Source organism: Hyperoodon ampullatus, assembly GCF_949752795.1.
Source record: "Hyperoodon ampullatus genome assembly, chromosome: 5".
Classification (NCBI taxonomy): domain Eukaryota; kingdom Metazoa; phylum Chordata; class Mammalia; order Artiodactyla; family Ziphiidae; genus Hyperoodon; species Hyperoodon ampullatus.
In genome coordinates, this window is record NC_136918.1 from 143,470,342 (window position 1) to 143,494,473 (window position 24,132).

General features: G+C 54.4%; 1 protein-coding gene across 1 annotated transcript in view; it reads left to right on the plus strand.

Annotated features, from left to right (window-relative positions):
- PDE9A (phosphodiesterase 9A) overlaps nucleotides 1-23,759 on the plus strand; it is a gene marked incomplete at its 5' end in the record, with an annotated part of 98,636 nt that extends 74,877 nt beyond the window's left edge. The window contains 12 exons of the mRNA XM_079704369.1: nucleotides 8,103-8,184; nucleotides 9,716-9,790; nucleotides 12,364-12,450; nucleotides 13,048-13,152; nucleotides 13,343-13,425; nucleotides 14,608-14,764; nucleotides 17,812-17,925; nucleotides 18,892-18,996; nucleotides 19,457-19,585; nucleotides 20,969-21,064; nucleotides 22,744-22,816; nucleotides 23,544-23,759. Coding sequence (XP_079560495.1) covers nucleotides 8,103-8,184; nucleotides 9,716-9,790; nucleotides 12,364-12,450; nucleotides 13,048-13,152; nucleotides 13,343-13,425; nucleotides 14,608-14,764; nucleotides 17,812-17,925; nucleotides 18,892-18,996; nucleotides 19,457-19,585; nucleotides 20,969-21,064; nucleotides 22,744-22,816; nucleotides 23,544-23,554 — 1,117 coding nt within the window. The 3' untranslated portion in view covers nucleotides 23,555-23,759. The remainder of the gene's footprint in view (nucleotides 1-8,102; nucleotides 8,185-9,715; nucleotides 9,791-12,363; nucleotides 12,451-13,047; nucleotides 13,153-13,342; nucleotides 13,426-14,607; nucleotides 14,765-17,811; nucleotides 17,926-18,891; nucleotides 18,997-19,456; nucleotides 19,586-20,968; nucleotides 21,065-22,743; nucleotides 22,817-23,543) is intronic.
- Nucleotides 23,760-24,132: the final 373 nt, after the last annotated feature.

The window sequence follows — 24,132 nt, forward strand, 5'->3', positions numbered from 1 at the left end:
CTTTATTATGTTGAGGAAAGTTCCCTCTATGCCTACTTTCTGCAGGGTTTTTATCATAAATGGGTGTTGAATTTTGTCGAAAGCTTTCTCTGCATCTATTGAGATGATCATATGGTTTTTCTCCTTCAACTTGTTAATATGGTGTATCACATTGATTGATTTGCGTATATTGAAGAATCCTTGCATTCCTGGAATAAACCCCACTTGATCATGGTGTATGATCCTTTTAATGTGCTGTTGGATTCTGTTTGCTAGTATTTTGTTGAGGATTTTTGCATCTATGTTCATCAGTGATATTGGCCTGTAGTTTTCTTTCTTTGTGACATCCTTGCCTGGTTTTGGTATCAAGGTGATGGTGGCCTCGTAGAATGAGTTTGGGAGTGTTCCTTCCTCTGATATTGTTTGGAAGAGTTTGAGAAGGATGGGTGTTAGCTCTTCTCTAAATGTTTGATAGAATTCACCTGTGAAGCCATCTGGTCCTGGGCTTTTGTTTGATGGAAGATTTTTAATCACAGTTTCAATTTCAGTGCTTGTGATTGGTCTATTCATATTTTCTATTTCTTCCTGAGTCAGTCTTGGTAGGTTGTGCATTTCTAAGAATTTGTCCATTTCTTCCAGGTTGTCCATTTTATTGGCATAGAGTTGCTTATAGTAATCTCTCATGATCTTTTGTATTTCTGCAGTGTCAGTTGTTACTTCTCCTTTTTCATTTCTAATTCTGTTGATTTGAGTCTTCTCCCTTCTTTTCTTGATGAGTCTGGCTAATGGTTTGTCAATTTTGTTTATCTTCTCAAAGAACCAGCTTTTAGTTTGGTTGATCTTTGCTATCGTTTCCTTCATTTCTTTTTCATTTATTTCTGATCTGATCTTTATGATTTCTTTCCTTCTGCTAACTTTGGGGGTTTTTTGTTCTTCTTTCTCTAATTGCTTTAGGTGCAGGGTCAGGTTGTTTACTCGAAATGTTTCCTGTTTCTTAAGGTGGGATTGTATTGCTATAAACTTCCCCCTTAGAACTGCTTTTGCTGCGTCCCATAGGTTTTGGGTCGTCGTGTCTCCATTGTCATTTGTTTCTAAGTATTTCTTAATTTCCTCTTTGATTTCTTCAGTGATCACTTCATTATTGAGTAGTGTATTGTTTAGCCTCCATGTGTTTGTATTTTTTACAGATCTTTTCCTGTAATTGATGTCTAGTCTCATAGCATTGTGGTCGGAAAAGATACTTGATACAATTTCAATTTTCTTAAATTTACCAAGGCTTGATTTGTGACCCAAGATATGATCTATCCTGGAGAATGTTCCATGAGCACTTGAGAAAAATGTGTATTCTGTTGTTTTTGGGTGGAATGTCCTATAAATATCAATTAAGTCCATCTTGTTTAATGTATCATTTAAAGCTTGTGTTTCCTTATTTATTTTCATTTTGGATGATCTGTCCATTGGTGAAAGTGGGGTGTTAAAGTCCCCTACTATGATTGTGTTACTGTCGATTTCCCCTTTTATGGCTGTTAGTATTTGCCTTATGTATTGAGGTGCTCCTATGTTGGGTGCATAAATATTTACAATTGTTATATCTTCTTCTTGGATCGATCCCTTTATCGTTATGTAGTGTCCTTCTTTGTCTCTTCTAATAGTCTTTATTTTAAAGTCTATTTTGTCTGATATAAGAATTGCTACTCCAGCTTTCTTTTGATTTCCATTTGCATGGAATATCTTTTTCCATCCCCTTACTTTCAATCTGTATGTGTCTCTAGGTCTGAAGTGGGTCTCTTGTAGACAGCATATATATGGGTCTTGTTTTTGTATCCATTCAGCCACTCTGTGTCTTTTGGTGGGAGCATTTAGTCCATTTACATTTAAGGTAATTATTGATATGTATGTTCCTATTCCCATTTCCTTAATGGCTTTGGGTTCGTTATTGTAGGTATAGTCCTTCTGTTGTGTTTCTTGCCTAGAGAAGTTCCTTTAGCATTTGTTGTAAAGCTGGTTTGGTGGTGCTGAACTCTCTCAGCTTTTGCTTGTCTGTAAACGTTTTAATTTCTCCATCAAATCTGAATGAGATCCTTGCTGGGTAGAGTAATCTTGGTTGCAGGTTTCTCTCCTTCATCACTTTAATTATGTCCTGCCACTCCCTTCTGGCTTGTAGAGTTTCTGCTGAGAGATCAGCTGTTAACCTGATGGGGATTCCCTTGTGTGTTATTTGTTGTTTTTCCCTTGCTGCTTTTAATAGGATTTCTTTGTGTTTAATTTTTGACAGTTTGATTAATATGTGTCTTGGCGTATTTCTCCTTGGATTTATTCTGTATGGGACTCTCTGTGCCTCCTGGACTTGATTAACTATTTCCTTTCCCATATTAGGGAAGTTTTCAACTATAATCTCTTCAAATATTTTCTCAGTCCCTTTCTTTTTCTCTTCTTCTTCTGGAACCCCTATAATTCGAATGTTGGTGCGTTTAATGTTGTCCCAGAGGTCTCTGAGACTGTCCTCTGTTCTTTTCATTCTTTTTTCTTTATTTTTCTCTGCCTCAGTTATTTCCACTATTTTATCTTCCACCTCACTTATCCGTTCTTCTGCCTCAGTTATTCTGCTATTGATCCCATCTAGAGTATTTTTCATTTCATTTATTGTGTTTTTAATCGATGCTTGATTCATCTTTAGTTCTTCTAGGTCCTTGTTAACTGTTTCTTGCATATTGTCTATTCTATTTCCAAGATTTTGGATCTGGGAAATGGAATCTTGGATCAGCTTTACTATCATTATTCTGAATTCTTTTTCAGGTAGACTGCCTATTACCTCTTCATTTGTTAGGTCTGGTAGGTTTTTATCTTGCTCCTTCACCTGCTGTGTGTTTTTCTGCTTTCTCATTTTGCTTATGTTACTGTGTTTGGGGTCTCCTTTTTGCAGGCTGCAGATTCGTAGTTCCCGTTGTTTTTGGTGTCTGTCCCCCGTGGCTAAGGTTGTTTCAGTAGGTTGTGTAGGCTTCCTGGTGGGGGGGGACTAATGCCTGTGTTCTGGTGGTTGAAGCTCGATCTTGTCTTTCTGGTGGACAGGTCCACGTCTGGTGGTGTGTTTTGGGGTGCCTGTGGCCTTATTATGTTTTTAGGTATCCTCTCTGCTAATGGGTGGGGTTGTGTTCCTGCCTTGCTAGTTGCTTGGCATAGGGTGACCAGCACTGTAGCTTGCTGGTCGTTGACTGAAGCTGGGTGCTGGTGTTGAGATGGAGATCCCTGGGAGATTTTCGCTGCTTGATATTATGTGGAGCTGGGAGGTCTCTTGTGGACCCGTGTCCTGAAGTTGGCTCTCCCACTTCAGAGGCACAGCACTAACTCCTGGCTGCAGCACCAAGAGCCTTTCATCCACCCGGCTCAGAATAACAGTGAGAAAAAGTAGAAAGAAATAATTAGTAGAAGAAAGAAAGAGAGATTGAAAGAAAGGAAGAAGGGAAGTAAGGAAGGAAGGAAGGAAGAAAGAAAGAAAGGAGGGAGGGAGGAAGGATGGAAAGAAAGGAAAGAAAGGAGGGAGGGAGGGAGGAATGAAAGCAAAAGGAAGAGTGAATGGAAGAAGAGAGGGAGGGAGGGAGGAAGGAAAGAAAGAAAGAAAGACAGGAGGGAGGGAGGGAGGGAGGAAGGAAAGAAAAAGAAAGTGGAAAGAAGAAGGGTGGGAGGGAGGGAGGGATGGAGGAAAGAAAAAGAAAGAAGGAAAGGAGGAGCGGAGGGAGGGAGGGAGGAAGGGAAGGGAGGAAAAAAAGAAAGAGCAGGTAAAGTAAAATAGAATAAAGTATGAAATATAGTAGCGTTATTAAAATTAAAAAGTAATTATTGAAAAAAAACACGGACCGAAAGAACCCTGGGACATATGGTGGAAGCAAAGCTATACAGAGAGAATCTTACACAGAAGATTACACATACACATTCACAAAAAGAGAGCAGGGGGAAAAATCAAAAATCTTGCTCTCCAAGTCCACCTCCTCGATTTGGGATAATTCGTTGTAAAAAGAGGAAAAGGGCGAAAAGTCTGAAATCTTGCTAAGTCCACCTCCTTAATTTGAGATAATTCGTTGTAAAAAGAGGGGAAAAAAAGGGGGGGAAAGTCTTAAATCTTGTCCTCAAGGTCCACTTCCTCAATTTGGGATGATTCGCTGTCTATTCATGCACTCCACAGACGCAGGGCACATCAAATGGACCGTGGAGCTTTAATCCGCTGCCTCGGAGGCTGCACAGAGAGATTTCCCTGTCTCTGCTCTCACAGCTCCCGGGTCTCAGCCTTGGACCTGGCCCCGCCTCTGCGCGTAGGTCGCCGGAGGGCGTCCGTTCTTCGCTCAGACAGGACGGGTTTAAAGGAGCCGCTGATTCGGGGGCTCTGGCTCACTCAGGCAGAGGGGAGGGAGGGGAATGCCCTCTCCTCGCGCACCAAGCAACAAAAGGGAAAAAAGTCTCTTGCCTCTCCGGTAGCTCCAGACCCTTTCCCCGGACTCCCTCCGGGCTAGCACTAACCCCTTCAGGGTCTCTTCCTGCCGCCAGCCCCAGACCTCTCCCTGCGCTCCGACTGAAAGCCGATACCCGAGCCTCAGCTCCCAGCCCCGCCCGCTCTGGCGGCCGAGCAGACAAGTCTCTCGGGCTGGTGTGTGCCTGAGGGCACCGATCCTCTGTGCCAAAATCTCTCTGCTTTGCCCTCCACACCCCTGTTGCTGTGCTCTCCTCCGCTACTCCGAAGCTTTCCCCCTCTGCCACCTGCAGTCTCCGCCCGCGAAGGGGCTTGTAGTGTGTAGAAACCTTCCCTCCTTCACGGCTCCCTCCCACTGGTGCAGGTCCCGTCCATATCCTATTGTCTCTGTTTATTCTTTTTTTCTTTTGACCTACCCAGGTATGTGGGGAGTTTCTTGCCTTTTGGGGGGTCTGAGGTCTTCTGTCAGCGTTCAGTAGGTGTTCTGTTGGAGTTGTTCCACGTGTAGACCAATTTCTGATGTATCTGTGGGGAGGAAGGTGATCTCCGCGTCTTACTCTTCCGCCATCTTCCTCCGGCTCTCTGGGTTCCATCTTAATCGCGCAAGGGGGCCGTGCAGTCATCAGCATCCTGGGACCAGGCTCGTTACCTAGTGGGGAAGTTGCACAGCTGAGCAGCTCTCTCTGAGGATGTCCACCCAGCCGGGCAGTGATCCTGCCTCTCGGGGGCGGAGAGGGAAACAAAGGCACCAGCCCGGCTGAGCTCAGGTCTGCACCCGCTTGGGTGGCCAGTGAGCCCGAAGCGATGAGCACCTTCACCCCCCACAGGCACACCCCACCGTGGCCTGGAGCCGGGGGTCTGCGTGGACCAGAGCCGCCTTTCCCTAGGGAATAGTGATGGCAGTTGGGTCAGATGAGACGCAGGCCCACAGACACCCTTGGAACAGGCCGCACTCCCCTGAGACACAGGCCTTGGGTTTCTCTTGGCTTTTTCCCCAAGAGGAAACAGGGAGGATTGCCCGCCCGCATTCAGGGCAGGGCCCGGCCCCGCCGAGCACATGGGGGCTGCAGGAACACGGGGCGGCATCTGAGGGCTCTGGGGTCTGTCATCTCCGCTTTCATCCCAAACAAATGGCCTTGACCACTGGACTGAGCCCCAGGATGGGGGGAGGCTGGGAGCGCAGAAAATGAAAGTCAAAACCAGCCCCAAACAGAAAGAAAAGAAAAGGCACCATGCCAGCTGCTCTGTCAGCTGGAGGATGCTGGTTCCCATGGCGGCGGGGCAAAGAGGGAGCAGGCAGGGCTGCCTGGCTGAGGCCGGACCCCCCAACGCTGGGATTTTCAAGGAAGCAGTGGATTCCAGCAGTCAAATCATCTTCGGTGGTGGAAGCTTACGCAGCCCTCCTGGGAAAGGCGCGGGACTGACCTGCACGGCACGTGTGTGGATGTTTGTACAAAAGAGGTTAAAAGCAGAAAAGAAATAATGACGACGCTACCTGTGCTCTTAAGTCACAGACCAGGTTCTCACGGCTCAGACATCTGTGTGTACATGGGAGCTCTCGTTGACAAGGGCGACCACGGGAAGTGTTTGGTTGGCGCGTTTTCTTGGTTCATTTTGTTACCCTTTTGCTAAATCTGTCTTAAAATCCCACTCCATACACGAAGCTGTCTTAAGCAGCTCGGATGATTTTCGCTAGCATGGGGTGGAGGGAAGGAATAGCAGCACGCCAAGAAAGTAATACTGAGGCTCTTTTTCCAAAAAGGAAGCAGGCGTATTACTCTGAGTTTGCAAGTGGCATAGGCACCTTGTCAAACCTCCAGACTATACTGATGAGGGGGGCAAGTCAGTAAAAATAACAGCAACCTCGCTGCTCCCAGTCAAAACCCAGTCCTGAGCTTCCCAGCTGTTCTTCTACGCACAGATAGCCAGTTGTGAAAAACAGCTACGAAATACTGTTGTAATTTTTTTTCATTTACAACATTGTAAACAGTCAGTAGAAGAAAGTGCAGCCTCAGACATTTTTCCAGAAGGCCGCGGTCCAGCACTCCTTTTCACCCACCCACTGAGTTCTTTTCTCCTCATTCCGTGGTCGATTGTCTTGCAGTACCTTTCAGGACATACTGTAGGCAACGTTTCTTTTTCCCTTTTCACCCAAAATTCCCTCGCTTCACATAATACTCATAATTAAAGATGACATAATAGCCCTCCCTGTTGAAGTACCATAATGGTTTAAATTATTTCCCATTGGGGGCCATTCCGATGGGTTCTAGTTTGGTTTTGTGTTTTTGCAGCAACAGATGACACTGTGATGAATACCTTCAAGCTGTTTGTTTACGGCTAATTCTTTCCTTATGATAACTTCTCCAGAGGAGCCTTGCAGCTTAAAGGATGTGAATTTCTTTACGGCTCTTACAATACAGTATAAATTGCTCTCCTGGAAGATGGAAGTTTATTTCCAAAATGCATGAGCTTCTGTGCTGGCCCCATCCCCAGCCTGGGAATCTCACGCAAGGCAGGATCAGGGCGAGGACTGGGGTGTTAGACTCTCCCGCCACCCCCGCTGTGCTCCCTATTCGAGGTGGGGGGACTTCAAGTTCCTTCCAGAGGAGTTAAGGTGCCCCTGTGGGCTGGGAGCCCAGGTGCTGCCGGCTCTCCTGGAGCAGCCCCGACCTGCAGTCCCTGGCTGTGACCCCCTCGGGCCAGCACACTCGCCCCTGATGTCGGAAGGGGGCTTCCCTCCAAAACCACCAGGCTCCTTTTGTTCTGTTCTTTTGTTTTGTTTTGCTTTTGTTGCCGCAACCCGAGGCATGTGGGATCTTAGTTCCCCGACCAGGGATAGAACCCGGGCCCCCTGCATCGGAAGCGCAAGTCTTAACCACTGGACCGCCAGGGAAGTCCCTGTTCTGTTCTTGATGCCTTGATGTTAAGGAATGCAAAGCAGAGTCAGAGATCAAACTCGCCTCTCGACGTGTGTGTAAGGGGAACAGTTGGGGACATCCAGAAAGTCTATCACAGGAGGCGGGATTGATGACCTTACGAGGTCCATCACGACCGAGGTCCCGAGGAGGTCTCGCTTTTTGATGAGGTCGAGCTCTTTGAAGCAGCAGCAGTGCATTTGTGACATGGTAGTGGGAAAAGCAAGTTGCCAGAGAGCAAGCTTGGTACAATTCCATCCTTACTTAAAAGGACCAGGGGCTGTCCGTGTGTGTCCATACCTAGGAACGTTCTGGAAAGGTACCCCAAACTTAACAGAAGGCATTGCCAGGTGTGAGATTTAGAGGAAAGAAGTGGGTGAAAGGGGACTTAACTTTTTTTTACTTTGCTTCTATGTTTTTTGAATTTTTAGAAGAAACGTATTTTGCTCGCATCATTTAAAAGAGATTTGCAGGAGCTTCTCTAAAATGAAGATGCCATGTTTGCTGAGAGCTCAGTATTATCTCAGGAGGTCCAGGCAGGGTCTTCGGGGTTTAGCAACGAGGCGTCACTGGTTTTATGACTTATTCTTCTGTAACAAATAAGACCAAAGGGGTTTGTGGCATGCGGATTGGGTTGGGTTTGGCGTTTTTCGGTATTTCTCCCATGAGGTCCCCGCAATCCACCGCCCGAGTGACACCAAGACCAAGGCGGCAGCGCCGGAAACAATCTTTGCTTTTCCCTTCAGGACCAGCTGTCCCTGTAAGTACAGTTTTTTGGATAACAGCAAGAAGTTGACATCTCAACGCGATGTCCCCGCTTATCCCAAGGTAAGGTGACATCCTGTCCCTGAAGAAACCACAGTCAGAGTCCACAGCCTCCCACCCTCGGCCCCCCTGGCCTCCCAACCCGGCCGCTGCCATCTGCACAGCTGCAAAACCAGCTCCCGCCCGGGCCCTGGGCTGTGGAACGCTCCCATTTTTCTTAGGCAGGATATATTTTCTCTTTGATGTTTGTTTAGCCACAGTGGTCCCAGACCAAGCTCCAAGAGATCGGAGCTCCCCCTGCAGTGTCCAGCCAGCCCCCATCGACGACTCAGTGAACAAACGGTTCTTACGTGCAAATGTTACTTGAAAGAACTTTCATTTTTAACTAAATTACTTAAAATCTGCTTCGCTGCATCTCCTGTCCCTGAACAACATGTAGCTGTTGTGAGAAGTTTTGCTTTTTGGTCACAAAGGATTTCTCCATTACAAGAGAACCTCAGCCCTTTTTAGAGCAGCAGTGCCCTGGGAACGGGGGTTAGGGTTCTTCAGACAGCTGCAAAAGAGGGGTCCGGTGATGGTGGTCCCCCATCTCACAATGCCTGCAGCTGGTGACTGAGCAGGATCCTGGCCCAGCTGTTCTTTGCATGCTCTCCCACTAAGATTTGGGCTTCGCAGTGGCCGGGATCCTGCAGACAGGGCGCCTGGCCGTGCCCAAGGCCACCCCCTGACTGTTCCCACAGCAGCAAAGAACCTCCCAGAGCCTCCCTGCCAGGGGGTTCCCCAGCTCGGATATGAAAGACAAGCTAAATACTGTCGAAGGTTTTCACACGGACACGAGTGCCCTGCCCCACAGGAATACGTGACCCACACCCCACGATCTACCCCAGGGAGTCACAAGGCCCAGCTTAGGCCCAGAACAAATGGTGCCAGTCCTCCACAGTGGTTCCTTTTAAAAAACAAACGGAAGGACCTAGGAGACGACTATATCTAATTCCAAACCACCGTGACTGTCTTAGGTCTAAAATCTTCTGTTTCCTCTGACAATGTAACCTAAACTCCGGTCTTCCGTAGAACCAGCACCTGCCCCAGCAAGCTGGGCTGTTGTAGCCCACGGCTAAACCAGTGACAGCGTCCGAAAGCAAACCTCAAAGTAGCTTCTTAGGCACTATTTGAATTTATGCCAAGTAAAAATTATTTCCCTTGATTTCACTTTATTGTATTTTTTAGTCAGGTTTCTCGGGATGTCGTTAGCATGCAGTAAAGGTCACCTTCTGCAGGGCAGAGCGCTGTCAAGTGGGACAGGCTTACGTGGTCACGTACCCTCCACCACGGTCAAGGGGTGAACGTTCTGTCTCCCCCAAGCGCCCCCTCGTCCCCTGTGCGGTCATTCCTGGTGCTCGGCCCCCGACCACCACTGGTGGGTTGTCCGTCCCTATAGTTTTGACCCCTCCAGAATTCTCGCGGGTGTAGCCTTTGAGAAGGTACCCAGGTGTCCTGAGAGGGGGGCGAGAGGAGAGTGGAGAAGGCACGGCCAGCCTTCGTCTCCACCCAGAGGCCCCCGTGCGTGCTCACAGTGCTCTCCTGTCCCCGCCAGTACCTGCTGTCCCCCGAGACCGTAGACGCCCTGCGGAAGCCCACCTTCGACGTCTGGCTCTGGGAACCCAACGAGGTGAGTGCAGGAGCCGCCCGGGACCGGGACCGGCCTCCGGGGACCAGACGGGAGCGGCCCCATCGCTCTTCTCCTCGGCTTCTCCTCCGTCTTGTTTGTCTTTCAACTTGATTCTCCAGGTTGGCAGCCAAACTGCCCCTTGGTGGGCTCGGGAAGGGGCGTCAGAGCCAAGGAGCAGGTGAGAGGCGGGGCCTCGAACCCGGGCTCTGGCTGCTCGTGCACCGCCTCCGCCCAGCAGCCCCCCGCCTGCGTCCTGATCCCCGGGCCTGCAGAGTGCAGGCCTCCCGGGCTTGGGGAGTATTTCAGGAAGGAGCTTCCCCTGGACGTGCTGCTGAGAGTAGACGACCCGGGCCGCTGTGAGGCCTCGGGGACCCAGAGTGACTTTTTGCAGCAGCAATACACTTCTTTAAAATTCCCCTTTTGCTGAGAAAACACAAACATGGGGATCGTTTTGTTGTTGTTTAGTCTATAATATCAGTTATACCTTCCTCTCTCTGAACCCGGAGAAAACAAAAAGGCCCTGCACGTGGACATGAGGCCACCAGAATCCACAGACTCTTGCCAGCTTTTTGGTAACATGGAAGCCCAGAAAGGCTGCCCGGAAGGGGCTCACCCACTCGGACGAGATCAACAGAGCGACTTCCCTGCGCTCCAGGAAAGGAACGGTGCGCGCTGAACGTTCACCATCCAGGTCGTCCCCGCCTGGGCCTGGAATCTCCTGTGTGAACCGCCTTCCCTGGCTGGTCTCCCAGGATGAGAAAAGCCCCAGCAAGAGGGGCCAGGAAAGTGCAGATCCCGCCTCCACCCCGCCTGGTCCACCCTGAGAAGAGCTGCGTGCTGGCCGGCGCCTGAGAAAAGGAACTAGGTGACACGTGTGCTCCAAACCATCCAACCAGTCAGCATGCAGGGCTGGAGCTGCAAGTTCAGGGGTGGGGGAGGCATTCTAAGTGTGCAGCTGTCAACTGCCAGACCGATGCGTGATCAGAAATGGACGTGGTGGAGGGGGACAATGGCAGGAGGAGAAGAGTCAGATCTTCCAGGAGAAGCATTAGGACCTCTTGTCCCAAAAGCTCCCGCTGAACAGGGGACCCTGCTGGCCTGGACGCACAGGAGCTCAGAACACGCAGCCCTGCTTCCAGCAGGTGGATGACCGCTGCTACCGAGCACATCTCACTCTCCCCAAAGTCGTTTTGACCTCAGCAGCCCACAGGGAGGAAGAGCAAAGCTGGGGCCCTGATGGCGGAACCCCCACCATTCCTGTCTCCTTGGAGCACCGGCTGCTCATGGCCAGAGAGGGAACGCCACCCTCCCTTTCAGAGGTGGAAGGGTCCACGCATCCGGGATGCGAAGGCGGTCCTCCACACTCGGGATGTATGTGCAGCCGCCCTCAGGGCGGGGATGAAAGGAGGGACCAGCCCCCTGCCAGTGGGCTCGGCCCGTGTGGGCATCTGCCGGCCCAGGCCCTCACCAGCACACCTCCGTGACCCCGGGCAGCCTGGGAGGGGTCCCAGTGCTTCCGAAAAGCACCTAGCTGCCCACAGTGGCAAACCAGAGGTGCTCAAAGACGGGAGCCCTGGCCTCTGGGGATGCCATGAACTTTGGAGTGTGGACGGCAAATGTGAACAGCTACAGGGACACGCCTGAAAGCTTCAACAGTCCGCCTGGCCCCCAAAACTGCATCTGGCCACCCAAGCAGCAGCTCACACCCCAAGAACATCAGGGCTCCCGGGTGGTGGTGGTTCACCTCTCTCCCTTCAAGGGGGTTGACACACCCTGCCTCACCCAGGGGCCCAGCATTCTCCGATCGCAAACCAGGCGGGGAGGAGACTTCCCGCTGCTCCCCTCTCGCGGGCTGACCTCTGAGTGCTCCCCCCGACGCCGCGTCTGCCGAGCGCGGGCTCGAAGGCTGCGGGGCCTCTCAGTCACCTCGTGCATCCTCCACACTCAGCATCATCCAGCTGCCCAGCCCAGGGCCCGCCGCAGTGTCAGCGCGCGAGCAGATGCACAGACGCGTCACTCCTGCTCCGAAGCTGCCACATAAGTGGCACCAGATGGTTTTGTCTGCCGATCACCTCCGCCTCTTGACTCTGATTTCACAGCAAATATTTCAGCTCTTTGGGGTTGCCCGCAGCTGCAAATAGGCTGGTGGGACGGGGAGCGGGGCTGTCGAATCCACAGCCCCTCTGGACAGCAAAACCCTGGCTGGGCGCTCGTGCTGCTGGCAAAGCTGGGGTGATCCGGGCAGCAGCCGGCCAGCAGCCTGGACTCCAGCCCTCCCGCTCTCACCCGGGACCCTGCAGTCCCAGCGCTCTACCAGGGGCTCCTTCAAGGCCCCCGTTTCCAAACTCTGGCACCTGGTCTGCATGTGTGCCGTGCCCTCGAGAAAGAGCCATGTGTGGTGGCCATCAAGGACTTTCCATCTGGGACATCATCCCAGTTCTGGGATGGGCTGGGGGTGGCTTCCAGTTTCCCCGGCAGACTCTCTGTGCGACTGGAGAAGCCACCCGGCCTGCCCTGAGCGCGTCTCCTGGCCGCTCTGGCTGCTGACCGTCCTTCTGCTCCTGTGCCTGCAGATGCTGAGCTGCTTAGAGCACATGTACCACGACCTCGGCCTGGTCAGGGAGTTTGGCATCAACCCCATCACCCTCAAGAGGTGGCTGGTGAGTGTCAGGCCCCCCGTCCCCCCAGCACAGTTTCATGGGAATGGACTGTGGGCTCAGTAGTTGTGGCACACAGGCTCAGTAGTTGTGGCTCACGGGCTCTAGAGCACAGGCTCCGTAGTTGTGGCACACGGGCTTAGTTGCTCCACGGCATGTGGGATCTTCCCAGACCAGGACTCGAACCCATGTCCCCTGCATTGGCAGGCAGATTCTTAACCACTGTGCCACCAGGGAGGCCCCAGATCTTTCTTTTTAATAAAATACTGCTCACAACCAGATGTTAAAAGCCTGTGGAAGGTTTGATGGTGGCTGGGGACCCAGCGCCCCGCATGTAGATCCCCGGCTCTCCCCCCAAGCTTCACGCCCCAGCGTGGCTCCCCTGGGGACAGCTTCCCCAGGGTGGGATCGTGGGGGCCATGCCATGGCCCCCGGACATCCTCAGGCCCCAGGGCCCCCTGGTGCTCACCCTCGGGAAACGGGAGGGCAGTTGGATGAGGACCAGGTGGGGAGCAGGCAGTTGGCACCGGGACAAAGGTGCCAGGAGCTGGGGGGAGGGGTGGGCACCTGGCCACAGGGCGGACCCTCTCGTCTCCGCAGCTCTGCGTGCACGACAACTACCGTAACAACCCTTTCCACAACTTCCGTCACTGCTTCTGTGTCACCCAGATGATGTACAGCATGACCTGGCTCTGCGGGCTGCAGGTGGGTCTGGGGGAGCCCCCTGCCCAGCTTTGTCAGTGAGCAAATGGGCGCCCACCCCCTCCCCGCCCCGGGAGAGGCAGGTCCTCCCGCACCAGGCCAGCAGCTGGAGGGGCTTCATCCACCCGTATCACCCGCTTCCCACCCCACTCCAGCCCCCTCCTCACCCCATCCCACTCTCTCTCTGATCCAGGAGAAATTTTCCCAAATGGATATCTTGATCTTAATGACAGCGGCCATCTGCCATGATCTGGATCATCCAGGCTACAACAACACGTACGTACGCGGTCTTTTTCTCTGTCTCTCTCTCCCTTGTAAAGGGGCCTCTGGGTACCAGAGGTGAACTTTTCAGCTCAACCCTCTGCCAGTTCCAAGCTGGAGATGTCGGCCAAGGCCTCCTAAGCCCCCAGCTCCACCCCACCTCTTAGGACATGGCTCGCCGCTTGAGACTTTGTCCGGGGCCTGGGCCTCCCGGGGCGGGACCCTTGGAGGTTACCAAACCCGGAGGGGCTGCCATAGCCCTCTGCGTCTGCACCGGCAGAGCCCCGACGGCAGCAGGACCTCCCTCCCCCGAAGCAGGCAGGGACGCCCGCACACGCGTGGACAGGGAGGGGCAGCCCTCCCCCCGGTCTCTGGATCTCACTCCCCCGTGGGCAGCCTCCCCAGCCCGTTTCCAACAGGAGCAAGGCAGAGGCAGGGGCTGTGACAGCAAGAGCAGGGTTGTGGACGAGCGGGAGGGGGGAGTGTCCAGGGAAGGCGTGCAGCCAGGCGGACGGGCCAGGCTTTGCTGGAACGTCGGTCCACTCCAGCCTCTGGGGCGAAGGCTCCCGAGTGCCACCCCACGCACCTGCCAGAGTCCAGGCCGGGTGGCGCTGGTTTGTGTTCCTAGTGACACATTGGTGGTTCTATCGAATTCGTGTATTTGCGTATCGAGTATCACTGGGTGGGTGATGATGCCAGGTCTTCCCGAGAAGCGTGCCGTCGTTTGTCAGGACCAGAGCAGATTCCAAGGTGTGGACGTTTGTGCCCCTCAGAGGAGGCGTCCCCGTGGACATCCATCCCCTCAATTCACACTCGGATGACGTGCCCGAGCGCAGGCCAGCCAAGGGCCGTGCCCACAGCAGCCGACGTGAAAATGCACCCTGGTCCTCCTCCACATACTGAAAATGTCTGCAGGGTGTCTCACCATTTTGAGGGCACGTGATGGGGAGGCGCTGAGGCTTCTTGGTGACCTCCACTGGTAGGACTACAGCAACGTAGAGGTATCCAGCTGGAGGGGCAGCGGAGACCCAGGAGAGCCAGGAGAAGGGGGCTCGTGGCACGAGCAGAGTGCGGTCCCCTCCATCCCTTCCAGCCTCCATACACCTCCCCACCCCCCGCCAGCGCTGCTGCCCTGACTCGAAGGTGCCTCTGAGTGCGGGTGCCCGAGGGCCCTTCTGCTCTCTCCTCCAACCCCAGGTACCAGATCAACGCCCGCACGGAGCTGGCCATCCGCTACAATGACATCTCGCCCCTGGAGAACCACCACTGTGCCGTGGCCTTCCAGATCCTCAGCCAGCCCGAGTGCAACATCTTCTCCAGCGTGTCGGCGGAGGGCTTCAAGCAGATCAGACAGGTGTGCGGGGTGAGGGCATGCCCACCGCAGAGTGGGAGGTACCGGGGGGACAGTGAGCCCGACCAGACAGTAGGAGCCCTCTCTCCCCGTGCCTGAGGCTCCCAAGATCTCCCAGTCCCCCACTGGGGATCCGGGGGGACCGGCCCTCCTCCCCAACCTCCTCCAAGGCCAAGTGGCGCCCCGGGAAGAGGTATGTGTTTGGCACGCATGCACGGTGTTCCGTGGACCTGCAGATCACGGCCACCATTTAATTGAACCCTTTGAGATCGGTCCTTTCTCATCTCACAGCCCAGGAAAGTGAGGCTGACACAGGCAGTCACTCGCTCAAGGGAGCAAGCCCTGGACAGGCACGTCTGCATCCAGCCCAGCAGAACCCTGACCACTGTCCCCTGCAGCCCCACCACCCACTTCAGAAGAGACATTTCTGCTGCTTGGGGCACTTTGGGAAGAGGATGAGGGAGACCAGCTGTCTGGGGTCAGATGCTTCCAACTCACCAAAAGTGATGCCCCTACACACACAGGAGTTCCCACTGCACGCAGCCCTGTGCCCCATCCTCTGGCGCGTTCGGGGGAGGGGCGATGTCAGAGAGATCTTGGAGGAGTGAGGTGGGTTGAATGATAGCCACCCCCCAACCAAAAAAAAACAAAAAAAAAAGGTATGTCCTCTTCCTGACTCCCCAGGACCTGTGAACAAGTCTTTACAGACATAATTAAATTAGGAGCTTTAGATAAGGTTACCCCGGATTATCCATGTGGATGTGAAATCCAATGACAAGTGTCCTGTAAGAGACACACAGAGGAGAGATACAGAGAGGCCGTGTGACAACAGGGGCAGAGACAGGAGTGATGTGGACACAAGCCAAGGAGCGTTGGGGCCACCAGAAACAGGAAGAGGTAGGGAATGGACCATCCCCGGAGCCTTCAGAGGGGACACCTTGGTTTCAAGACTTGCGGCCTCCAGAACTGTGAGAGGATGCCTTCCTGCTGTTCTGTCCCCCAGCATGTGGCACTTAGCACGGCAGCCCTGGGACTCGAATGGGAGCCGTGTCCACAGCGTAGAAGGAGCCACACGCTGTGTCTGTTCGGTGTCTCGGTGGCCTTGCTCCAAGATGCACTAGAGCCCAGGGCCGGGACACACTCCCCTCCCTCCAGGAGAACTGATAGCTTCACCTTATCAGACAACAGCAGCCTCATTCCCCATCCTTCCAGCTTCCAGGAAGTCAGAGCTCAATCAGGGCTTAATTACCGCCCTTGTTGAATCACCGATTCCTGGTACGGTTATCTCCCCTTTATCTGCTGGCTTTCTGGCCTCCCTTCCACGTTTATGGAGCCACCCAGCAGGCACATGCTACACGTTGTTCCACTAGCTGTAGTGAGTCTTTCTGTGAAGCAGGTAAAGGGGCAAATCCTGAAGAAAGGACCCTGCCTTTGTGCTGCCCCTGATGGCTGCCGGGTGAGGAACGCTGCCAGGTTCTCGGCCCAGAGAATTCAAGCAGCTGAGCCCCTTTGTGCGTGGAGTCGTCAGAGCAGCACCCCGCTCCTGCTGGAGGAGCCGCACCCCAGTGGACGGGGCCCTCCTCATGCCGCCCGCCACGGGGACACAGGGTGATCTTGCCCCAAACACCTTACTGACATTAACACTTTCTAAGGGTAAAATCCGTTGTCCCAATTTTTAATAATATTTCGTCCTTGAATATTTTGAGGGATAACTCATCATAGGAATAGATCCTTCACTAATAATACAATTAAATCGTTACTGAGAAATGGCACAATTCAAAAGGCCAGTGATGCCCCCCCATTTTTTATCTGTCTTGTCTGATTTGAGTTCTGTATTTGATGTTTGTGGTGGTGTTTTCTTGGAAAAGTAGAACACCATACTCAGCACAGAGGTGTGTTCTGTAAATGTCTGTAGGATGGATGGATGGATGGATGGATGGATGGATGGATGGATGGATGACTGAATAGATGGATGGATGGATGGACAAGTGGGTGGGTGGATGGATGGGTGGATGAGTGGACAAGTGAATGGTTGGATGGACGGACGGACGGGTGGGTGGATGGATGGATGGACGGACGGACGGGTGGGTGGGTGGATGGATGGACGGACGGACGGGTGGGTGGGTGGATGGATGGACGGACGGACGGACGGACGGACGGACGGGTGGATGGATGGATGGATGGATGGATGGATGGGTGAGTGGACAAGTGGATGGATGGGTAGACAGATAAATTGATGGGTGGATGAGTGGGTTGATGGATGATCATGGTTTCAAATTATGTTATTTCTACTAAACCAATACTGGGTTAACAAGGTCAAAATATTTGTATTAAAAAACTTATTTGGGGACTTCCCTAGCGGTCCAGTGGTTAAGACTCTGCACTTCCAGTGCAGGGGGTGCGGGTTCGATCCCTGGTCGGGGAACTAAGATCCCACATGCTACATGGCGCGGCCAAAAAAAGCAAAACAAAACAACCTTTATTTCATCCTTACCTACAAATTCGTTAACAGAAGAATGCTATTATATGATCAGACTTTGATCACTCCCAAGCAAGATGAGCACATATAATCCCATACAGATTAGATAACAGGAAAAAAAATACTCTTGGAAAATAGGTCACTGACCTCCAACAACAAGCTCTGGGAGGAACAAACCATATATCTAAATTACTAAATCAGCGGGAAGCATTTGTCCTTGGCTGAAAGCGTCTGGACTTTGCAAGGAGACACATGCTGAGCCTGCCCTCTGCAGGTGAATGGTCTTGGCGGGCCCGATGCGCTGCCTTCTCCAGGGACACAGCCTGTGCCCGGCAGCCCTAGGCTCACCCCTCAGCCTTCCACTCGCCAGCTGAGGCCTGGGCAGGCTCCCCAGCCTCTCCGGCTCTCAGTTTCTTTATAAAAATGAGGACAGTGGTTCTTAGACACGCCCGTGGCGTTGGCGTGAGGCCTAGATGAAGTGGTGTGAGCAGAAGGCTCCGCATACAGCAGGCGCTCACTGAGGAATTGTTGGGATCGTGCCCCGCGTTCACACTTCGCCTTCACTTCTCAGGGGATGATCACACTGATCTTGGCCACTGACATGGCGAGGCACGCGGAAATTATGGATTCTTTCAAGGAAAAAATGGAGAATTTTGACTACAGCAACGACGAGCACATGACCCTGGTGAGCGGCTTGTCTTCCCTCTCTGGGGGGCCGGTGAGTGAGCGCCACCCTCCAGCTCAGACTGGAAACCAGTACACCAAAGGAAAACGTGTAACCTCACCTTGGAGCGAGGTGGCGGTAAAGCCGGTTTTCCAAGTCACAGCACTTAATGGGGAAAACGCCCCCGTCACCCCAGCAGGACCCCCTTTCCTAGTTAAAGTCACCCCTTTTCCATTCCCCCATCTCATTCCGATTTGAAGGTTATAAGTAGGTGAAGGTAAGCCGGCGTACAGAGGCCCGGCCAACGCAGGGGAGTGCCAGGCTTGGGAGAAGAGGGCAGAGGGCAGAAGCCAGGGCCGCCTTGACAGTTGTGTGAATGCTCCCCCCGTGCTGGGGGCGGCAGAGGTGGAGTCCTGTCCTGGATGCCCCTTGGACCAGCCGGCAGGACTGTGGTTCCCACCCCTGCATCCCTCCCCGGTGTTCAGGCGGTGGGCGCCGAGGCCAGTGGGCGCCCTCCTTGCTGTTACATGAGGACCCCCTGCACGCTGTGTCTCTAACACACCCTTCAGTGCTCTGGGGTCCCAGCACTCTCCACTTGCTGTTTTTTTTTTTTCGTTATCTGTTAAACCTCTGCCTCCAGACAATACCGTCTGTCTACATTTTTTACATATTCTCAACATCAAGAAGATACTTCTGAGCTTTGCAGTGTATAGTTTGTATGACAAAACGTCCGTGTGTTAAAGGGGCTTTCCTACTACTCAGGCCCCTCCAGGAAAGGTTCTGACCCTCGGGGGTGCGGGGATGCCCCGTTTTCGCCCTGCAGTGGGAAGTATGCCCTTGCGGGGGGCAGGGGGCAACAACGCTGGCTTCCCCTCCGCCAGCATCACCCACCCTCCTTCCCCGCCGGCCGGTGATGGTGAGTCCAGACGCACAGCACTGTGGGATGTGTCCCGTGTTGCACAGCTGATTCCAGATCTCTTCTTTCAGCTGAAGATGATCCTGATAAAATGCTGTGACATCTCTAACGAGGTCCGTCCGATGGAGGTGGCGGAACCCTGGGTGGACTGTTTATTAGAGGAGTATTTCATGCAGGTAGGAGCATCACTCAGCGTCACGCAGCATCACGCCTCCTGGGCTCGTTAGCCCCTTAACTAGGTTCCTGTTGGCAGTGTGATGGACGGGCCAAGGTGGCTGCCAGCATCACCGCCTCCGGAAGCCTTCCCAGCAGGCACACGTGTAATTTGAGACACGAAAGACAGGGACCAACAGGAAAAGCTAATGTCAAACTGTTACCACATTAGTGCCCCTGTTACCACTAGTTAAACCCCCTCCCTGGGCTCCCCCCGCCCCGCACGACCCTGCAGGCCCAGCAGGCACCTAGTTCGCACTTACGGCGTCCCCATCTTCCCACGTGGTCACTAATGTGCATGATGCGGGTGGTTCCGTTGGCGTATTAGCTGTTTCTCTCTTCTTCTCAGACAATGATCCTGGAAGCTCCCAGATTCTACAGGTGTTTCTTTCTTTAACGTTGTGTTCTCTGCCTTCCCCGCAGAGCGACCGCGAGAAGTCGGAGGGCCTTCCCGTGGCCCCTTTCATGGACCGGGACAAAGTGACCAAGGCCACGGCCCAAACTGGGTTCATCAACTTTGTCCTGATCCCGATGTTCGAAACGGTGACCAAGGTGAGTGACCATCACCACGAGCTGGTGACCCAGCCGTGATAAATACATGTGTGCACACACATGTGCGCGTACACTCACATGCTCACACGACACACACATGTGCACTGGCCGCCTGCCCGACGCCCACCTGAAGCCCCGCATCCATCTTAACACCCGTGTGTTCAAAACAGACTCCCGCCTCCTGGCCTTCTGCCCCGCCCCCCCCGGGCAGCGACCCAGCAGCAAAGCTGCCCCATCCTTGGCCACCCTCCTCCATGGTGTCTCTGGGACCCCCCAGGGCTCCGCTTCCCAGGGCACCCGCCAAGGCCCTGTCAGCCTTTCAACTCCGCCTACAGAAGCCCCTCTAACCTGCCCCCCACCCCACCCAGCACACAGCTGACACCAGGTTAATCCTCAGCAAGGAGACGGCCTCCGCCTCTCTCCCGAACCTTCCATGGCTCCGCACTGCCCCCAGCACAGGGCACACAGCCCCCCCACCCCGCCCTCCCAGGCCCTCCTGGTCCTGCCTTTCTTCAAGCCTCCACCTCTGAGCCCACCCTCCTTGGCCTGGGCGCCCCATGCCCTGCTCAGCACCCTTCCAGAACTCCCTCAGCACACCTCCCGTGGCTCCGTTCCTCCTAGAATTTGTCTCCCTGCCTGCAGCTTCCTTCCTCAGGCTGGGGGGGTCTTCCCCATGGGCACCGGGTGCCAGTGCACAGCAGGGTGATGGTGGCTCCCACAGGTGGCAGGAGCCGGGCTGGGGAAGGACAGGAAGCACGAGGGGCTGAGGGCTGTGTGCACGGGGCTCCCTGGGGCTTGCCGGCGGTCTCGGAGTGGGAGGCGAGCCCCTCAGAGCTGAGTCTCAAAGGTAAAGATGCTCAGCAGGTGGACCCGGGGCGGCGGGAGCCGCAGGGCCAGGCCTGAGCACGGAGTGGGCGGAGGGGTCCTGGGCCACGCGGCGGTGGGACGGGGGGAAACAACCTCACCCCTCCCACCCCGGGGCTGCCAGGGCTCTAGTGGGCGAGGTTGGCGTTCGGAAGATGAGAGTCTGCAGGGTGGACAGTCGGGGGTTCCTTCAAGCAGAGGGCAGGGGGTGGCTTCTGCCAGGTCCGCGAGGACAGTGTGAGAGCGGGAAGCGGGGACCTGGAAGGGGTGGGTGGGCAGCGATCAGGGGCTCTCCCTCCCCGAGGGCTCCCCGGACTCATTGACCAGACGACTTCAAACCTTGGGCACCTTGGATTCCGCCGCAGCCGAGACCCAAGAGGGTCCAAAAGTGCCCCTTGGACAGAAGCACGTTTCCTGTGCGGCTTTTCTCCCGGGACGCGCGGGACCTGGCACGGTTTTGCTCCTGCGTTCTCTGCGAGGGTGACCAGCTGTTGAGAGAGCCCGTTTGTTCCCTCGCAGCTCTTCCCTGCAGTGGAGGAGCTCATGCTGCAGCCCCTGTGGGAATCCAGAGACCGCTACGAGGAGCTGAAGCAAATGGACGACGCCAGGAAGGAGGTGAGCCGGGCTGCTGCAGGCGCGGGGGCCGCGGGGCCCGCACGGCCTGGCCACGCGACCTGGGGGGCCCTCCAGACGGGAGCTCGTGCGTCCCACGGAGGAGAGGGGTCAGTCCTCGGGGAACTCACGGCATGGAACGCACAGAACCTCGGGCGGAGTCGGTGCCCCGTGGTCGTGATTGCCCATGGGAAATCCAGAGCATCACAGCGCCTCGGCTGCCTGCATCCCCTCAGAGCAGCGCCCTGGCCCCGTGCAGGTCCCTCACCTCCTCCTGGGGCTGACTTTGTGCAGAGGGAGGGCGGCGGAAGAGACGCTCCCCCTGGCCCGGGAAAAGCCACCACCACGAGCCGGCCACAGGGCTGCCATGTGGCAGCGTGGCACCTTGAGGAGGGTCTGGGTCTGGCTCTAGGCTGCGGTTGGGATTGGTCCTGTGTTTCAGGGAGGCCCAGTTCATAGGCTCAGAGCCGGGGTAGAGGTTTTCAGAAAAGCCCCAGAAGCTGGTCTGGCCAAGGCAGGACCCCAGTGTGTGCAGATCTGCTTCAGGTCCCCCTGCTGCTTGGGACCCCTGGGACCTCCCCCCGTGACGTCCAGCCACTTGGGTGTGGCCTCCCTTCCGTCCACCCTCCCAACCCCTCTCTCCGGGGCCCGTCCCTGCCGCCTCGGGCTTGGTCCCCCCTCTGGCCTTGGCCGGTGTCCCCCCCACACCCCCCCAAGGGCCCCCTTCTGTGCCATTTGTCCCCACTGCGGGCAGGGCCCCACCCCGTCTTTGCAGCCAGGAACTCCCACTGTGCCCCGCTGAGCCTCAGTGCAGCTCTTGACCAACTTCGTGTACAATGCCGCACGCGTTGTGGTGCTCGGTAAATGCTTATGGGTCGATGGGCAATCCAGGCTGGCAGCCGATTCCTCTACTTGGATTCTTCTCCCAAGAAGTCACAGACAGGGCTTCCATGGTGGCGCAGTGGTTGAGAGTCTGCCTGCCGGTGCAGGGGATACGGGTTCGTGCCCCGGTCCGGGAAGATCCCACATGCCGTGGAGCGGCTGGGCCCGTGAGCCATGGCTGCTGAGCCTGCCCGTCCGGAGCCTGTGCTCCACAACGGGAGAGGCCACAACAGTGAGAGGCCCGCGTACCGCAAAAAAAAAAAAAAAAAAAGTCACAGACGGGTCCTGAAGCTCCAAGAACCTAAGAGCAAATGATGCAGAGAACAGATGGAAGAGGCGGTGTCCCCCTGCCGAGCCCCCTGACGGGAGGGCTAAAGGGGCCTGACTCCCCAGGGTCAACTGAGAGCCATCGCTGCGAAGGCCTCAGTCTCCAGGTCCCAGGCCAGCCGCCTAGAAGGGCCGCTAGGACCCTCCAGGGCCCCTTCCTGTTCCCAGAAAGAACAGACCCACAAAAGAGGTGAAAGGGCCTCGGACTTCGCACCCGCATCCACCAGTGCGCTGGTGCCGCATCTGCGGCCAGCATGAGTGAGAGGACAGTGGCCGCGTGCAGTGAGGCCTCTGACCGCAGGGAAGGTGGCCCGTGCAGAGCTGTTGTCCGGGAAGCTCCCCCAGGCTGTAGACCCCAGTCTCACGTCTTAGCATCTGCAGCCCCGGGAAGGTCTTGAGCAAACAAGCAGTCACTCACTCACTGGCTCCCGGAGCCTGATTTCTGCCTTCCGTACACTCTGTCCTGGTTACAGCAGAGGGCTGAGAGTCTGACACCTGAGAGCACCACGTCAAGAGAGAAAAGCCGAGACGGGGGGAAAAGTGAAGGTAATGCTGTTCTGAATGATGTCTCAGTGTGTACGGTAGTTCAGACTGAAGTGGGGACGGCGTGGAAATCTGGGAAGGAAGGAGGGACGGAGGGAAGGAAGGGAGAGAATCTGTATGTATGAGTGTTTTTAAATGAAACGTTTCTTCCTTGCGTATAATCTTTACAATTAGGCTCAGAAAGAAGGAGCCATGCCTTAGAAAAAGATCAATGATTATCGTAGGTACTACTTACAAGGAAAAGCACTTTTTCAAAGCTTTTCAAAAATCAAGTCTTTGCTTATGTTGCCGCGAGCACTTCCCGCGCACTTGCATTTAGTCCAGGTAGAAGTCGAGCCAGCCCATTCGGCCTCTGCGTGGTAGGGTCACACCACACACGTGTATGAGGGTCACTTGGGAGACCCTCGCTTATAGAGCAGTCCGGGTACAGGGCATGAGGACTGGGTTGGTTTTATAGAGGAGAGGTGCCAGGCCCTGGCATCCAACAATCCTTGTTCTGAGTCCGGGCTTTGCTAATTACAAGCGTCGCAACCTCTCTGAGCTGCAGAGCCCCAGTCTCTAAACTAGAGGCAATAATCCCATGCTTCTTGCTTTAGTGATTAAACGAGCAGAGTGCTGGCACAGAACAAGTGCTCATTGTTCGTGTGTGAGCCTGTGACATTTGTGGCATTGCCCGCACATTTCCGATCCCACAATCACAAACCAGCCGTCTTTTTCCTTTTCCAAGCAGATCATGCCTGAAGAAAGCAGAGTGCCGTGGGCTGCTGTTCTGGACCCGGCCGGCTGGGCTTTGCAGGATCATCCCTGCAGGGAGAAGTGGTCCTGAGCGTCTGCCACCATGAGATCATGTTTTCTAGAACCATTTTGTTCACTGATACAAAAAAAAGGACTTCACGATGCTGTACAGAATTTTTATTTTTCAACTGTCTTTTAAATAATATATTCTTATACAGAAATGGGTACTGTCCTTTTTCTTTGGTAGTGTTGTGTATCCCGGGCTGCTTTTGATAAACCACAGGAATCTCCCCCCGCTTCCCACGGGGAGACAAAGGACACTGTGCTTTCCTTGCCCGTGTGTCTCAGAGTGATGGCCTGGGTGACGTGCTGTGTGCCTCCGTGTAATTCAGCGTTAAACGTCAGACCAGTGCCCGGAGCGCGGGGCTGTGCGTGTCCTGTTTGTGAGCTGCGAGGGGGATGTTGGGGGCTGTGTCCAGGGACATGAGGCCGGAGGCAGCTCGGTCAGACTGCAGGCAGCATAAGCCCAAGAAATCCACGCGGAGTACCACCTACCACACGCTGGAGCCCCTTTCCAGCACAGG